The sequence below is a fragment of the Capricornis sumatraensis genome, chromosome 1, assembly GCF_032405125.1.
Source record: "Capricornis sumatraensis isolate serow.1 chromosome 1, serow.2, whole genome shotgun sequence".
Classification (NCBI taxonomy): Eukaryota; Metazoa; Chordata; class Mammalia; order Artiodactyla; family Bovidae; genus Capricornis; species Capricornis sumatraensis.
Window position 1 is genome coordinate 224,992,481 of NC_091069.1, and position 17,041 is coordinate 225,009,521.

At 39.6% G+C, this 17,041-nt stretch overlaps 1 protein-coding gene across 1 annotated transcript in view; it reads left to right on the forward strand.

Moving 5' to 3' along the window:
* The window catches only part of LOC138079841 (ceruloplasmin-like), a 41,267-nt gene extending 29,146 nt beyond the window's left edge, over window positions 1–12,121 (forward strand). The window contains exons 15-18 of the mRNA XM_068972573.1: window positions 2,945–3,051; window positions 4,084–4,285; window positions 7,250–7,389; window positions 11,963–12,121. Coding sequence (XP_068828674.1) covers window positions 2,945–3,051; window positions 4,084–4,285; window positions 7,250–7,389; window positions 11,963–12,121 — 608 coding nt within the window. The remainder of the gene's footprint in view (window positions 1–2,944; window positions 3,052–4,083; window positions 4,286–7,249; window positions 7,390–11,962) is intronic.
* The last annotated feature ends 4,920 nt before the right edge of the window (window positions 12,122–17,041 follow it).

A 17,041-nucleotide genomic window follows, 5' to 3' on the forward strand; every position in this document is an offset into this window, starting at 1 on the left:
CATTTCTATACACTAACAAGATATCAGAAAGAGAAATTAATGAATAAGTTAAGAAACTAATCCCATTCACAATCACATCAAAAAGAATAAACTACCTAGGAACAAACCAACCAAAAGAGGTAAAAGAACTGTACTCAGAAAAGTATAAGACACTGAGAAAGAAATCTGAAGACAACACAAACAGATGGAAAGATATTCCACTCCCGGAATGAAAACAGACTATCCCACTGAAAATAAACAAACACAGCCAAGTAACTGCCTTGGGGAAAAGAAAAGCCCCAAAGCTATTATGCAAGACTGTGGGGCTAATGTTCTTTCTTAAATAGGGGTATAGTTCCAGGTGAGAGACACTAGTGGACTAGGAAGAAGGGGGCGACAGAAGATGAGATGGTTGGATGACAACACTGACTCACTGGACATGAGTTTGAGCAAATTCTGGGAGATAGTGAAGGACAGGGAAGACTAGTGTGCTGCAGTCCATGGGGTCACAAAGAGTTGGACCTGACTTAGCAATTGAACAACAGCAAGAAGGGCTGAAGAACAAGTTTGACAGAGAAGTTCCTTTTGCAGATGAAGTTTGCTTCCAGGATAGGGCACCATGTGTATACAATCTATCTGTGTATACCTCTCTCACCTCTTTACCTGTCCCTGTCAGGTATTTATGCTGTGTTCAATGTCTCCAACTCAAGTGCTAAAGTAGGAGTTGAGTACAAGGTGCAGTGCGTGAGGGAGGAAGCAAGGGAAAGAGTTGAGCAGCTAAGAAAAAGGGAGAAACCTCATGTGCTAATCATCATGACGCCACCCTGTACAGCATGCCACTCAGCATTCTAAACTCAAAGGAAATGAATACTTTCTAATATAAATGCCCAGGAGGCAGACCCTAAAATGAAGATTTGTGTGCAGACAGTGGTCTTGGGATAAACAACTTTGGGGGAATAAAAAAAGAAAGAAGCAAAATTGGACAAGGGAAAAAGGTTTAACAGAGATGCAACCTCAACAAAAGTCACAGCCACAACTCTGAGAAACTTCAAAGACTGGGTAGCCTGAAGCGACTTAGCAGCAGCAGCAGCTCTCCTGTAAGAGAACTGGCACCTTTGTGTCCCTGCCCAGTCACTGGATGCAGGCATGGGGGACGTGGCTGTTGACACCTGGTGAAGTATTTTTCAAGGGAGATATAAAAGGGGCATCCAGAATGTTCTTGGAGAAAGAAATGGCAACCCTCTCCAGTGTTCTTGCCTAGAGAATCCTGTGGGCGAGGAGCTTAGTGGGCAGCTGTCCATAGGGTCGCACAGGGTTGGACACGACTGAAGCGACTTAGCATGCATGCGTGCATTGGAGAAGGAAATGGCAACTCACTCCAGTATTCTTGCCTGGAGAATGCTAGGGACAGGGGAGCCTGCTGGGCCGCGATCTATGGGGTCGCACAGAGTCGGACACGACTGAAGCGACTTAGCAGCAGCGGCAGCAGCAGCAGAATGTCCTCTAAAGGTGCCAGTCAAAATAAGTGGTTCTGGGAATCAAGAGTATCAAAGAAAGAGTCAAATTCAGAAGGAAAAAAAAAAGAATTGTGGGGCAGAAAGACTGAAGATAGACTTTGATGATAGGTGGAACATTCCTTTTTGATTTTAAAAGCAGACAGTCCTAGCATGGGACCAAGATGAGTCTCCTGCCAAGGGAGTTTGCAAGTCAGCACTTTGTTCTGATTAGCCAGGAAAGGATCACATTACATGCATTTCACGAACACTTCTGAGTACCTGCTGTGTCCCTGGACCTGTGCAGTGTGCTGGAAGGAGAGGGCTAGTACTAAGATGATTGTTAAAGATTTGGAACTGGGGAGGCTGAGGATGGGGTTGGTTAGTGGAGAAGGAAGACTATGTCACAGGTGCTTGGAAACACCTCTGGAAGGGAGAGATGTAGAATGATACAGCAAGGGGTGAGGGTGGGGACCAAAAGAACTTTCCTGCAAAAGTCAAGAAGATTCAACTTAATGCAAACAGCCTTGGGGGTGGGGAGGGAAGGAGGTGCATGTGATCCTCAGATTGGAAGGTTCAGAGCTGTGAACAATTCTGTCACATTTCAAAGACTGAGTTATCTTCATTACAATAAGTATTTGTTGAGCAAATTAATTAGATTTAACAATTGATATTTTTCAATGGTAGAATCACTATAAAGGTTTTTATTTTTCAGATTTACTTATTTATTTTTGGCTTTGCTGGGCTTTCTCTAGTTTCAGTGAACAGGGTAGTTGCAGTGCACACGCTTCTCATTGCGGTGGTTTCTCTCGTTGCTCTAGAGCTCTAGAGCACTGGCTCAGTATTTGTGGCACATGGACTTTGTTGTCCCTTGGCACATGGGATCTTCCTAGACCAGGGATTGAACCCATGTTCTGCATTGGCAGGCAAATTCTTTACTTCTGAGTCATCAGAGAAGCCCCCGTTATAAAGTTTTGATCCTATAATGCTGAGAACGTAACAACCAACACTGACAGTGACATCAACCTTGCCCTGTGGGTCAGATAATGTAACACCAAGGGCTTCCTTTGCACCATCTTGTCTAATCCCTAAATTCCCATTTTATGTACACAAGGAAAAGCGAAGTGAAATAAAAGTGTTAGTCACTCAGTCATGTTCAACTCTTTGTGACTCCATGGACTGTAACCTGCCAAGCTCCTCTGTCCATGGGATCACCCAGGCAAGAACCCTGGAGTTGGTTGCATGCCCTCCTCCAGGGAATCTTCCTGACTGAGCGTGAAGAAACAGAACTCTAAACCATGTAAATACATTGACTAAGATCACACAGCAAGAAGCTGTGGAGCCAGGAGTGAAAACAAGGACTATGCTGTTTCATATCTGCATAGCTTTAGGGTTTGTTCATTTTCTGGTTTTCCATTAAAAAATGTGATTTAAAAGATTCTGTTTAAACACATTGCATTTACCTATTTCAGGAGAGATCCGAACATACGTTTGGCAGATTCCTGAAAGATCTGGTCCTACCTCAAATGACTTTGAGTGCATACCTTGGTTTTACTATTCGACCGTGGACATGGTTAAGGTAAGCTTCAAATTCCAGCTTTTACACTGTCTCCTCTTAGGAATTATGACGAAAGCAAGGCTTTATTTTTCTTTAAAATCTCAGTTTTATGTAAACTTTCTAAATACTGCTTAGTTTCTAATTTTACACAAGTTTGCATTTTTCAAGAGCAAAAAATTATTATATTATGATTACTTAGATTTAGGATATTTTCCAACATGTTACTGTGGATTGAAGTACATATATATATGGAATATATATATATATATGGGATATACACACATATATATGTAAAACTATATGATAATACCCTCTTCTTTGTTTCATTGAATAAGATTTAGTTTCCAGAAAATGAAGGATGAAGTTTTAAAATTCTGTAATTAGTTACAAATTAATGGACACACAGTATTTATCTTTTAAAAACTCTCAACTCGAGGTCCAGTTCATTTGTATTAAAAAAAAGAAAAAGAGCTCCTTTTTTGGCCTTTCAGTTATTTTTGGCCTACTCACCACCAAAACCAAGAGCAGACACAGACATTCAACCCCAAATGAAAATAAATACAAACGAACCAGGGATCCCAACTGAAAGTGGCCGCAGGAACAAATGTATCATGGGTGGGGGAGGAACCAAGACCTTTAAACAAGTCTGTCCACCAACTCCAATGCAAGGGAATTCTGATTAAAACCAAAGTTCTGTTTTTTAATTAAAATTTCAAAGATAAAGCTAAATCCACTCAGGAATGTATCTAAAATCCCTTTCAGGAGTTTGTTGTTCACTTTAGACCTCAACTCTAATGAGTGAGATGATCATTTTTTTTTTTTCCAATCAAGAATTTAGCAAGTTATTTGTGGAAATTCTGATTTGAAAAAAAAGAAAAAAGGAAGAGAATTTAGCAAGTCAAATATTGTTCCTTATGCTCAGAGTTAGAATCCTAATCATTCAAAACTCAGGATCTAACCTCACTCAAACTAAAACTTTTTCTCACTCTTTTCCTTATCTGGGGGAGTTTTTCAGTTGTGGACACAGTTCATCATCTTGCTTTGTCTCCCCAGGATCTTAATAGTGGACTGCTAGGTCCTTTGATTGTATGTCGAAAAGACACCAAAGAAAACATAGTTCACCGTGTTCTCTTCTTCGTGACTTTTGATGAAAATGAATCCTGGTACATTGAAGAAAACATCAATGCCTATGCTCAAGAACCAAACCAAGTAGACAGGAATGATATTACTTTTAAACGAAGCAACAAAATGCATGGTAATGTCCACTCACTAACTCACTGACTGGCACCTACAGGTGGTTCTGCCCAAAGGGAACAGATAAAGGTTTGCATCCGTCACTCACAGCACAGTCCAAAGAACACAGTCCATAGAGCTGGGGTGCAGAGCACAGCGACCAGGGGCCAGCAAACTTTTCCCATCAGGGGCTGGGTAGTAAAGAGTTTAAACTTGTAGACCATGGGGTTTCTGCCTTGAACTCTTCTACTCAACCCTTGTGACACCAAAACACTCCCATGTAAGTGAGTACTGACATGCAAATATAAGTGGCTTCAAGTCAGTAAAACTGCACTCGAAATAGTATTTCACACAATTTTCACATCAGGAAATATATATATTTTTTATTTTGTTCAACTATTTAGAAGTTTAAAAACCAATCTTTGCTCATGAGCCATAGAGAAAAGGACAGTGAGTGAGCTGGAGTTGGCACTCAAGCTGTAGACCACTGTCCTAGTAGCATGGTGAATTCTAATGTCCCTGGAGCCCTGAGGACAATGGAAAACTGAGGATATCAGCTAACATTCCTTGAAGGTCTAACTACACACTCTAAAGCACTGTCCAAGGCCTTGAGGAGATACAAAAGCCATAAGGTGGATCATCTCTCAAGTTGTTCAGCGTGTTGCCACAGTAACAAGCTGACTCAAAGGGATGCTGTGACAGGATTATAAATAGCGCTGTGTTTTACATTTTTATTTGGGAGGTCAAGAATGGTTTCATGAAGGTGAGGAGAACCTTGAGTATTTAAAGATGCCTAGGAGCCTCTCAGAGAAGGCAGTGGCACCCCACTCCAGTACTCTCGCTGGAAAATCCCATGGACGGAGGAGCCTGGTGGGCTGCAGTCCATGGGGTCACTAAGAGTCAAACAACTGAGCGACTTCACTTTCACTTTTCACTTTCACGAATTGGAGAAGGAAATGGCAACCCACTCCAGGGTTCTTGCCTGGAGAATCCCAGGGACAGGGGAGCCTGGTGGGCTGCCGTCTGTGGGGTCGCACAGAGTCAGACACGACTGAAGCGACTTAGCAGCAGCAGCAGCAGCAGCAGCAGCAGCAGCAGCAGCAGCAGGAGCCTCTCTAGTAGAAAACGAAGGGAATGACCTTCCAGGTGGATGGAAGAAGGTAAGCTAGGTCACAGAGCACCTGGAAAGAAGAAGCCATCAGGGTGGGGAATGAATACTCTGTTAAGAATTTAAACTTGATCTAAACCAGGGTTTCTCAAACTTGACACTATTGACATTTTTGGTTGGACAACTCCTCTTGGGGGAGCTGTCTTGTGCATTGTAGGATGTTTAGCAGGAGCCATACTCCCAACCCCCTAGATGCCAGTCACCCTTCTCCTCAAGTTGTGAGAACTAAAAAAATGTCTCCAGACACTGCCTCCCTTGGAGGAAAAACTCCTGTTGAGAACCACTCTGCTAAAGTTTTCAAGAGCACTGAGCTAGAGAACAATAGAAATAGATGTGTTTTCCGAACAATTCTGGCACTTGTGCTCCAAGTGTGGTCCGTGAACCTGCAGTAGTGGCATCCCTTCAGAGTTTGTTAGAAATGCAGTATTTCAGCCTTCACACACCCAGTGGATCACAATCTGTATTTTAACAAGATTCCCAGCCATGCACACACCAAAGTTTGAGAAGCACTGATCTAAAGCAGTGTGTCAGGGTCTCCTAGTTTTTCCTATTACTTCCTTCCATCAGCTAAAAGTATTAGAGCCCAACCTCCACAGATAAATGGTTATTAATTATATATGATATACAGTGTGTGTCTGTGTGCTCAGTCGTGTCTGACTCTTTGCGACTCCATGGAGTGTAGCCCACCAGGCTCTTCTCTCCATGGGATTTCCCAGGCAAGAATACTTAAGTGGGTTGCCATTTCCTCTTTCAAGGGATCTTGTTGACTCAGGGATGGAACCCATGTCTCTTGTGTTTTCTGCACTGGCAGGAGTATTCTTTTACCACTGAGCCACCTGGGAAGCCCAAAGAAAGGGCTTTCTGAATTAATTATGTATTTGTGTCACTGTAATAATATATTCCATGTATTTCCAAAGACAGACACAAAATAGAAAAGGAAAAAGAAGGATATGTAGTTTTTTATCTTAATATTTTCTTCCTCTTACCCATTGGAAGCCATATCTGGTGAGGATTAAAGCTTGGCCAAGACAAGACCTCAGGCAAATGGCCATTCCTGGAGAAGGAAATGGCAACCCACTCCAGTATTCTTGCCTGGAGAATCCCATGGACAGAGGAGCCTGGCGGGCTACAGTGCATGGGGTCACAAAGAGTCGGATAAGACAACTTAGTGACTAAACAACAAATGGCCATTCCAGTCATATTCACGACAGGTCATGGAGGAAATGGGATCACACTGCTAACGTTCTAAGCCTATTGAGATAATTTCAAGTATGCTTTAAATTTATAGACCTATTCAAGTATCCACCAACTTAAGTATCCTTGCTGCTGCTGCTGCTAAGTCACTTCAGTCGTGTCTGACTCTGTGTGACCCCATAGATGGCAGCCCACCAGGCTCCCCCGTCCCTGGGATTCTCCAGGCAAGAACACTGGAGTGGGTTGCCATTTCCTTCTCCAATGCATGAAAGTGAAAAGTGAAAGTGAAGTCGCTCAGTCGTGTCCAACTCTTAGTGACCCCATAGACGGCAGCCTACCAGGCTCCTCTGCCCATGGGATTTTCCTTAGTTGTGCATTATTCTAGAACAACCCAATTATGTTAAAGTCAGTGCCTCATTTCCTCGGGCAAGGAAAAATTCTCCAGCATCAGACACACCCATGAAAGGGTGGCTTGGTCATGTTTAACAGTGTTCTTAGGCTAGTTTGAAAACCCTCATGGCCTCTAAAAACATCATGGTGCTTTCTATAAGGTGTTTTTAAAAAAGCATAATATTTCAGATCCTGGTCGAATATAACAAACTGTGTCCCCCTCTCCCCTCACAGCAATTAATGGAAGAATGTTTGCAAATAACCAAGGCCTGGTATTTCACGTGGGGAGTGAAGTGAATTGGTATCTGATTGGCATAGGGGATGAGTCTGGCCTGCACACAGTTCACTTTCACGGCCACAGCTTTGTCTTCACGGTAAGCGGCCTGGGCAGCTCCTCTTAATTACTAAAGTACTTTGTTATTGGGGCAGCATAGAAAGATAACAGGATGAGAAAGGAAATGACCATGCTAGAACGCAAGTTCATTACATACAATCTGCAGTATGTCTGATGCAAAAGTTATACATTTAGCTCTTTATATCCCACAGACATTTGATAAATGCTTCTGAATATATGAATTGCATTTCTTACTCTATTCTGATGTTTCTCAATAAGTAAAACATCTATAATCGTCTTTACTTTTACCCCTCTTTCCCAACTTATCTTTTTAATTTTCAAACTCTTAGTCACATAAAATAAAAACACCTTGAACACTCCTATATATTTTTGCTGCATTTGCTTTCTGTTTGTTTTTTTTTTTTCTGAATCCACCTGAAAATAAATTTCAAACATCATGACTCTTCACTCCTAAATACTAAAGCAGGTATATCCTAAGAATGAAGACAATCTTGCCTCAACCACAATAATATTATCATACCCTTTAAATTAACATTCATTGAATAATGTAATCGAACATGCAGTCCATTCAAATATCACTAGTTGGCCCCCAAATGATAGTTGTAATGGTTTTTCTTTTAATCCCAGATCTAACCATTTATACTTAGCATTTGGTTGTCATTGTCATGGTGGTTTTACTCACTAAGTCATGTCTGAGTCTTGCAACCCCATGGACTATAGCCCACCAAGTTCCTCTGTCCACGGGATTTCCCAGGCAAGAATACTGGAGTGGGGTGCCATTTGCTTTTCCAGGGGATCTTCACAATGCAGGAATCAAACCCAGGTCTCCTGCATTGCAGGCAAATTCTTTACCAATTGAATATCTTTCCTAAAATCAGGATACCATATGACTTTTATTTCCCTGATCTTTCATGATATTTCATTTTTGAAGAGTCCAGGCCAGTTTTGTAGAATGTGCCATATTCCGTATTGTTCTGATCATTTCCTTGTGATTGGATCCATGTCAAACCCCTTTGGCAAGAACACTACCTAGGTGATGCTGTGTGCTTCTCGTATATAACATCAAGAGGTACACAGTGTCAACAGGTCCTAATACTGTGAAGGTTAAATTTTGATAACTTTCTGAAGGTGATGGGTACCATTCTCCCCATTTTGAAAGTATCATTTTCCTATTGTAACTAATAAGTAATCTGTGAAGTGATTTTTATGTAGTTTATTACAACAGTTTTTCATCTTATAGTTTAAAAAGTATCCATTGATGATCCTTGCCTGACTCAGTTTTTCTAATGGGGATTCCAATGGTGACTTTCCAATTCTATCATTCTTTTAACATTTGCTATAAAATTAAAATATGGAACTAGGTGTGAAGTGGCTTTACAGTATCTTCATTTTATTATTATTATATTGCCATCTTTTTCTACTTTATGATTTCTTAGTTTCCTTATAGCTTCTGTCTGATTTGCTTCCCATCACTCCACCTGTCATACTTCTTTATAATTGTTTTTACTGACCATTCTTGATGGCTATTTCTCTAGGTTATTATAAGTATTTTCAATGTTATCCTTCCTCTGTCTCCAAGTTAGTATCATTTATTTACTTAGAGAGCTTTCTCTTTATTTTCTCATCCTAATCCCTTATATAAACATTAATGTGCAATGGAGGATCAATTATATTTTTTGCACTCGACACCTCAAACTTTTAATCTAACCACTTGGCATGATACAGTCTATCTTTTACACATTTATAGAAGTCTCACATAAAGCTTTCCTGAATTCTAGATGCATCCCATTCATAGTTTCTTTAATGCTTTGGGTCTATCATAGAAATAAATGATTATGTACAACTTAATTTACACAAAGCTTTATTTGTGTGTTGCTTTTTTTCTTTTAATAAAAAAATTGTTCCCTGTAAATATTTTTTGCTTGAAAGCTAATTTTATTATAGGGAATTTTATATAATAAAGTACACAGAATAATATAATGAATCTCTTTATCCATTGCCCAGGTCCAACAGTCTTGACATTTCCATGCTTCCATCCACACTCCTCATATTTGTTAAGGAAAAACCTAGATAACAGGGTTGTTATTAAGTTCTTAGATGTTTATATTAGACTTAAAAAATTAGAATGCTGCTGCTGCTGCTAAGCCTCTTCAGTCGTGTCCGACTCTGTGTGACCCCATAGACAGCAGCCCACCAGGCTCCCTTGTCCCTGGGATTCTCCAGGCAAGAACACTGGAGTGGGTTGCCATTTCCTTCTCCAATGCAGGAAAGTGAAAAGTGAAAGTGAAGTCGCTCAGTCGTGTCTGACTCTTGGCGACCCCATGGACTGCAGCCTACCAGGCTCCTCTGTCCATGGGATTTTCCAGGCAAGAGTGCTAGACTGGGTCGCCATTGCCTTCTCCAAAAAATTAGAATAAAATAGATTAAAACCCAGTTATAGATTTTTACAGTGTATTTATTGTTCAGTTCAGCAATGCCTGTGATATTCCTAGAACCATGCCAAGTGCTATGTGGAGATGAAATCAGAGTTGTGAAAACACAACTTTACCATGAAAGATGTACTATTTTATCACCATTTTACAGGGGATGGAAGGATGGACAGATAAAGAACGTTCCTACAAGCAAGAAGTGTTAAACCCTGGCTGTCACTCCAGAGCCCCTCACTCAACCTCTTCACAAAACTGCCTTCCTTTAGAATGACCCAGTTTGTACCATGCAGACTAGTACCACCAGTTATCAGCTCTAGCCGCCCATTCTAAATTCATCACAGATGGATACAAGTAGTCTTTCCCTTCCCTTGAGGCTGAATTTATCTTTATTTTAAAAAAATTTTTATTGGAAGATAATTGCTTTATAATGTTGTGTTGGTTTCTCCCATACAACAACACAAATCAGTCATAATTATATACAGAGTGAAATAAGTCAGAAAGGAAAAAACAAATATATATTAACACATGTATATATGGAATCTAGAAAAGTGGTACTGAGGCTGAATTTAACTACTCCAGCAATGATCCAGCTGCTGGGATCTACTCCCTGGGACATTTGGGACAGCAGAGCAACCCTCTGCGGTTACTAACTGAGTCTTGGGACAAACCAGCCAGTCACCTCTTATTCCCTAAGGCTATGATTTCCTTCGTATATACTTCCAGGTATATATGATACATTTCCCAGTACCTTATGCATGCCTTGGACATTGTCAATTCATTTAAATTGTTTCATATTGTTCCCTAAATTTTCTGACACCTTAGAAATATATCCATGTCATCCTTATTGTCACCTGTGATGCAAAATTAATTTCCCTAAATAGCAATGACTTAAGGCCCTACCCTGCCTCCAGTGGGAGATAGCTCAGCCTTCCTTCTCTCTACCTTCCAGTTTCTCCAGAGAGTCTTAAGAGACTAAATTTCTTCTAGTCATTTACAACTCTCACTTCCTGCATCTGCTCAGCTTCCTGCCTTCTCCCCTAACTCCTGTGGCTGGTATTTTCTCATCTCTCTGAGCAGCTCTAAATTGGAACACACCCCCATTACTTAAGATTTACCTGTGCAAGTATAAAATCAAGGACATTGTGGGTCATAGATTTCAAGTGAAATTTTGGGGGTAAGTTAGAGGGGTTTTATTATTATTATTACACAGTGAAAATGTTACTGTTGTTATCAGTTGACATTAAATGTCACTGTTTTTAATTATCCTTCCACCATGAACCTCTGGCTCTCTTGCTTTTTACTGTTATTCTCAATACTTCTTTCTCTGCGTTCTTTCTCTCCTGACTCTCTTCTCTCCTCTCCTCAAATTATTCTGGACCCCATCATGAGCTGCACTCTCCAACATATCCCCCACCCTCCAAACACCTCCCATCTATCAGTATGATGCAGAGAAATTCAATCCCTCTTACTCTTTTTCTAATCCATCCAAGCCAGGCCTTGCACTTCATTTATCAAAATCAAAGTAGCCTACAGACGAGATAGTCTCCTAAATCTCAGGTTTTCTGTTTAGGGGAGAAATTAGCCATTAAGCCCTCAGCCTTTGGGCTCAACCCCAGAGAGCAGAGATGTGGTTCCCCTCTTTCCTGAAACTGTGAGTTTTCCTGATTAGTTACATCTTGAGAAATGATCATATTCATGTCACCAACATCCCTAGTTAGAAATATTTCAGTTAGAACATTTGGGATTTGTGAAACTGATGCTCTCTGAAATCTGTAGCACTCTGTATGAGACTCCGACAAGGTACCTAAAACCTGTACTGACACAAGCACCCTTTTAGAGCGAGATGCTTTTCCTGTGGCCTATCGCTAAAAAGCCCTGGGACTTCCTTCGCCAACCTCTCAGTTGTATTCAGAGGAGAGGTTCAGTGGCAGCTAATGCTTTCTAATCATCATCTGATAAAGTATATACAAGAGAGGAGTTATAGCAAACGGTAAGTTGGGTAAACCAGGAAAGAGTGAAGGACAGGGAAACCTGGTGTCCTTGGGGCTGCAGTCCTTGGGGTTGCACAGTCTGACATGCTTTAGAGACTGAAAGACGACAAAAGGTGTAAATGACAGATATCTCTTAAAAGCTATTTACGTGTGTTTTGTCTTTTTTGTTGAGGACATGGGAGCGTTTCACTCTGATGTGTATGACCTTCCTCCTGGGAGCTATCAAACTGTAAAAATGTATCCAAGAGATGTTGGAATATGGTTATTTCATTGCCATGTCCACGTTCACATCGGGGCAGGGATGGAAAGCGTTTACACTGTAATCGAGTGAAAAGGTATGCCAAATTCATTAGAAGTGATGAATTTATATAAGGATATCTGATCTACTGAATACTTACATTTACAGTAATCAAAGATTACTGTTTTGATGTGACCAAGATAATCTAGCTTATTTTCTTCATAAATTTAGGTAAATTGTATCTAATCTGATAAAAGATATTTTAGAGTTAAATGTAATTTCTAGATTCCTATAATATCTGCATCCGGATTTGAACAGATAGTTCATTAAGATGAAATACAAGTGACTACTGAACTTATAAAGACATATAAACTTGCTTATAATCAAATCACTTAAAATTGTATTTAGACAACAATAAGATACTTTTGAATAAGAAAGCAATCGATTTGGCAAGGTTTTTTTTCACTGATCGGAGAAGGCGACGGCACCCCACTCCAGTACTCTTGCCTGGAAAATCCCATGGACAGAGGAGCTATCAATAACAGTGTGGTAAGAGGGTCATTGCACATACTTTGGTGGAAGTATATACGCTTTCCACAGTTCTGGAAAGAAACTATTAATAAATAACAATTTTAATAATTTCATTTTCACATTCAAGTGACGTTTTATTTTCTCTCATTCCCATCTCCTCTTTCTCTGATACATTTTATTAGTAACTTTTTATGAAAATAGTGTCTTTGTTACTGAGATTTTTATCAGTTCCTTAGTGACTTAGACTATTCATGAGGTCATTATCCTTTGGTCTTTTGACAGAATTATTCTAACATTTTGACTCAGTAATTTTATGTGACAGTTGATCTCAGAAAATTATCAGCAATACTGAAAAATATTTGTCACTATGTTTTTTGTGCTGGTGGAAAACTGAACATTAGGAAATGATCTACTATAAGTTTTGCTACATTTATTATCTGAAGTATTATCCCATTTTAAAAATCATGCCTTAAAATTTTAATGGAAAAATGCTTATAATACAATACTAAGTGGTTAAAAGCAGTCTACAAAATAATACTTGAAATATAATCCAAATTATATATATATGTAATAGATATATGTACATAAACAGAAATATTAATGGTAACTGTCTCTAGGTGGTTAAATTATGAGTAAGGTTTATTTTCTTCTTGAATGTTTCTGCTTCTGCTGAGATTACTTTTAAAATCAGGAAGACTATTGAACATATATGTCATACACTATTTAAAATATGCTGTGCCAATCTTGAGTTCTATGGGAACCTTTTTGAATATAAAGGACCACATTTCTTAGAAAATCAAAGATGTATTAGCTCCAAATATAATTTTTACCTACAATAAAATATTAATATCAAGAATAATATTATTAACATAGTAAGAGTAATTATTACTCTTATTACTCTTATTCTGGTAATCATTCATTTTCATTCTTTTTTAGTTGAAGTATTGTTGATTTACAATGTTGTGGTAGTTTCAGGTATACAGCAAAGTGATTCAGATATACATATATTTAATACATATATTTTGTATAAATATAATATACATATATTCTTTTTCAGATTCTTTTCCCTTATAGGTTATTACAAAATATTGAGTATTGTTCTCTGTTATACAGTAGGTCCTTGTTGGTTACCTATTTTATTTTATTTTACTTTTGGCTATATTGCATGGCTTATGGGATCTTAGTTCCCTGACCAGGCGTTAAACTCATGTCCCCTGCAGTGCAAGTGCTGAGGCTTAAACACTGGACTACCAGGGAAATCCCAGTGATGTATTTTATGTATAGTAGTGTATATATGTTAATTCCAAACTCTCAACATATTCATCCTTAATAAACACTATTTTGGTGTGCTGTCCAGGAAACAAACCTCCCACTTTTAACATGGTTTCTCTGGGAAACTAGGTTTTTGTGTTACAAATACTCTAAAGCAAATCTTGGTTGGGTCTTCAGGTCTTTCTGTCCACATGGCAGAGTGACAGTGACGTTGCTATTGATTTAGTAAGTAAACTTTTCTTGCAAAAGCACTGGTAGCCATTTTAAGGATGTTCTTAAGACTTATTCAAACTTAATATTTTTTCCTTAAATTTATGTAACCATTTTAGTTTAATATTCCAACCTGAAACTGTATGAAACTTTCTTTTCTATAGCACAAATATCTGCCTGCTATGAATGCTGACAAGTCCAGGAACAGAGTTAAAGTTGATGAAGAAGAAAAACTTCAGGAATGAAGGAGTATAGGAGGGGCTGTCTAAAGATGTTCATGGCAATGTGCCGGGAAAACTAGCTAAAAATAAAAGTTTTCTTGATAAATTTTGTGTATGAGCTGCTTCATCTTTCTGTCCATGGAATAGCATCTGTAGGGCTGTAACAAGGCTTTTAATAAATAGCAGTGGAAGTGGGCAAGTGGGACAAAAAGAGTAGGAGCAAATGAAAGTCTAGCTCAGTTAGAAAAAAAAGCATACCATCCAAGATTTTACCCTGAATTGCAACATTTGCAAACATTTAGAAAATTAAATTCTCCAATCATGGGTAAGTGTTTGAATCAGTCTTTAAAATGCAGATCCATATACTGTACAGTGCCTTACGCTTGGAAGACTACAGTTTTCAGAATCTATAAGCTCCAGTTTTCCAGAACCAAAAATAAGGGCTCATGCTCTGTCTTTGTATCTAGCAATATTAACAGTAGTGATGCTTACTGCTTCCCTGGTGGCTCAGAGGGTAAAAATCTGCCTGCAATGCAGGAGATCCAGATTCAATCCCCGGGTCAGAAGATTCCCTGGAGAAGGGAATGGAACCCACTCCAGTATTCTTGCTTGGAGAATTCCATGGAAAGAGACTACAGTGCATGGGATCATAAAGAGTTGGACATGACTGAGTGACTAACTTTCACACTTTTCACTTTCCATGGCTCCTGCTATAAGAAACAGAAACCTCAGCTAACAGGGGTTATCATGGTGTTTGCTCAAATTTATAAAGAAAAAGTTAGGAGGTAGATGGCTATTAGGGTTTGTTGAGAAACTTGATGATATGAAGGAGAGTTTGTTTAATGCCCTTGGTCTTTTTCCTCATGAGTGTTGCCTCATGGTTGCAAGATGGTTGCTATAACTCCATACATTACTTCTAGGTTGAAGGCAGAGAGGAAGGAAAGCTAACCACACCTTTTCCTTTTATCAACAAAGCAAAAATCTTCCAAAGAGACCCAGCCAATTTCTACTTATATCTCATTGGTCAAACAGCTATTATCTGGCTACTCTTAACTGCAAAAAAGGCTGGAAACAAGCCTTTGTAGCCTCTATAATGTAAATAACAGGGAAAGAGTGAGTGAGAGTGAAGTCGCTCAGTCGTGTCCGACCCTCAGCGACCCCATGGACTGCAGCCTTCCAGGCTCCTCCATCCACGGGATTTTCCAGGCAAGAGTACTGGAGTGGGGTGCAATTGCCTTCTCACAAATTTCTTGTGGTTTGGCTAACAAGTCTTTGCCTTAGAAAATAAGTAAGAATATTTGCAAGCAGGAATTAGTTAAACAAAAGCATTCAACATGAGAATTGGAACCAAAATCAGACTTTTCATTCTTTTCACTTTTTTGCTTCTGAATTTCATCAGTAATGCCTGAATACTTGAAATATTATCAAGTAAATCCAAGACATGATATCATTTCACCACAAAGTACTCCAATATGTGTCTCCAGAAGAGGACTTTAAAATTAATATACTAATAAAGTGATTGTAACATGAAACAAAATTAACAATACTATTTTACTCTTTGATACTGAAACTAATAAGAACATGTAAAACTTAGAGGCAACTAGTTTTAGAAAAGGCAGAGGAACCAGAGATCAAATTGTCAACATCCGCTGGATCATCGAAAAAGCAAGAGAGTTCCAGAAAAACATCTGTTTCTGCTTTATTGACTATGCCAAAGCCTTTGACTGTGTAGATCACAATAAACTGTGGAAAATTCTGAAAGAGATGGGAATACCAGACCACCTGACCTGCCTCTTGAGAAATCTCTATGCAGTTCAGGAAGCAACAGTTAGAACTGGACATGGAACAACAGACTGGTTCCAAATAGGAAAAGGAGTACGTCAAGGCTGTATATTGTCACCCTGCTTATTTAACTTCTATGCAGAGTACATCATGAAAAACGCTGGGCTGGAAGAAACACAAGCTGGAATCAAGATTGCCAGGAGAAATATCAATCACCTCAGATATGCAGATGACACCACCCTTACGGCAGAAAGTGAAGAGGAACTAAAAAGCCTCTTGATGAAAGTGAAAGAGGAGAGTGAAAAAGTTGGCTGAAAGCTCAACATTCAGAAAACGAAGATCATGGCATCCGGTCCCATCACTTCATGGGAAATAGATGGGAAAACAGTGGAAACAGTGGCTGACTTTATTTTTGGGGGCTGCAAAATCACTGCAGATGGTGACTGCAGCCATGAAATTAAAGGACGCTTACTCCTTGGAAGAAAAGTTATGACCAACCTAGACAGTATATTCAAAAGCAGAGACATTACTTGGCTGACTAAGGTCCATCAAGGCTATGGTTTTTCCTGTAGTCATGTATGGATGTGAGAGTTGGACTGTGAAGAAGGCTGAGCGCTGAAGAATTGATGCTTTTGAACTGTGGTGTTGGAGAAGCCTCTTGAGAGGCCCTTGGACTGCAAGGAGATCCAACCAGTCCATTCTGAAGGAGATCAACCCTGGGATTTCTTTGGAAGGAATGATGCTAAAGCTGAAACTCCAGTACTTTGGCCACCTCATGTGAAGAGTTGACTCATTGGAAAAGACTCTGATGCTGGGAGGGATTGGGGGCAGGAGGAGAAGGGGATGACAGAGGATGAGATGGCTGGATGGCATCACGGACTCGATGGACGCGAGTCTGAGTGAACTCCGGGAGTTGGTGATGGACAGGGAGGCCTGGTGTGCTGCGATTCATGGGGTCACAAAGAGTCGGACATGACTGAGCGACTGAACTGAACTG